The sequence below is a fragment of the Pteropus alecto genome, unplaced genomic scaffold, assembly GCF_000325575.1.
Source record: "Pteropus alecto unplaced genomic scaffold, ASM32557v1 scaffold3061, whole genome shotgun sequence".
Classification (NCBI taxonomy): Eukaryota; Metazoa; Chordata; class Mammalia; order Chiroptera; family Pteropodidae; genus Pteropus; species Pteropus alecto.
This window is the reverse complement of record NW_006431202.1, coordinates 19,326-20,630: the sequence shown is the minus strand read 5'-3', so window position 1 is coordinate 20,630 and position 1,305 is coordinate 19,326. Positions and strand designations below refer to the sequence as shown.

Sequence of the window (1,305 nt, the reverse complement as noted above, 5' to 3'; positions counted from 1 at the left end):
TGAAAGAGACCATTGGATTTAGATGTACCAAATGCGTTGAACTATTTAAATTTTCAGTCCAAAACTTGATCAGAATATACAAAATTGCCTATAGGGTACCATCACAGTAAGAAGTTAGTAATTCATTTCTCATAGATTCATCCTCAGTTACAACACATGCTGTGATTTTTTTACATTAATTTATTTAACAAAGATTTTGTTTTTACTGTTAGATTAGCAATTTTTTTAATAATCTGGATTGTTAATTTTAAAATATTAAACTCTTGGATTTAAGGGATGAAGTTTTAAGAGGTCACATTTCTCTGCAACAGGGAGGTACCATACTCCCCTAACAGGAACCTGAAATAAAATCAAAAAAAAGAAAAAAAGTCCACTGAAGAATCTTAACACAGTATGATTATCTATATAAGAGATTAAATCTATGCGTTTCTCTTTTTCTCAAAGAGCTCTAACATATTCCATTTAGATAAAGATTAATACATATGGCCACTTCAGAGTAATGAGGCTAAATAACTCAAAGGAAATGATTTTTAAATGTAATCACTGATAGTGAAATTGCTCCTTGATTCACTGAAAAAAATAAATATCATGTTTGTCACAAGGGATGCAGCCCTCTTCCAGCTGAGACCACATATTTACTGCAAAGCCTCCTCATGGCATTTTTCATTTCTGCATTTCTCAGGGTGTAGATTAAGGGGTTCAACATAGGAATAATGAAAGTTAAAACTACAGTCACGAATTTATCTGAGGGAAAGGTGAAATTAGGCCTTGCATACAGGAAGATACAAGGAACAAAGAATAAAATGACCACAGCACATGTGTAGAAGGCTTTGTATTTCCCTTCCAAATCATGAGTCTTAAGGGAGCATAATATGACCCCATAGGAAACTAGGAGAATGAAGAAGACGACAGTGCAAACTGCCCCTCCATTAGCTACCATAGAAAGTCTAATGAGGTAGGTGTTGGTGCAAGCAAGTTTCAATAACGGGTATGTGTCACATGCGAAGTTGTCAGTGACATCGGGGCCACAGAAAGGGAGCTGATAAATAAAGAGAAATTGAGTCAGTGAATGCAGAAAACCTCCAGTCCAGGCCACGAGCAGCATGAGAACACAAACCCGCCGATTCATGATGATCAAATAATGAAGAGGTTTACAGATGGCTACATACCGGTCATAAGCCATCACCACCAGAAGAATGACTTCAGCACCAGCAAAGAAATGACCTATGAAGACTTGAGTCATACAAGCATGGAAGGAAATAGTCTTTTTCTCATAGAGCAAGTCTACAATCATTTGGGGAGCAA

At 36.4% G+C, this 1,305-nt stretch overlaps 1 protein-coding gene across 1 annotated transcript in view; it reads right to left on the bottom strand.

Moving 5' to 3' along the window:
- Positions 1-595: 595 nt before the first annotated feature.
- The window catches only part of LOC102884209 (olfactory receptor 4A15), a gene marked incomplete at its 5' end in the record, with an annotated part of 3,024 nt that continues 2,314 nt past the window's right edge, over positions 596-1,305 (bottom strand). Inside the window, one exon of the mRNA XM_006905694.1 lies at positions 596-1,302. Coding sequence (XP_006905756.1) covers positions 596-1,302 — 707 coding nt within the window. The remainder of the gene's footprint in view (positions 1,303-1,305) is intronic.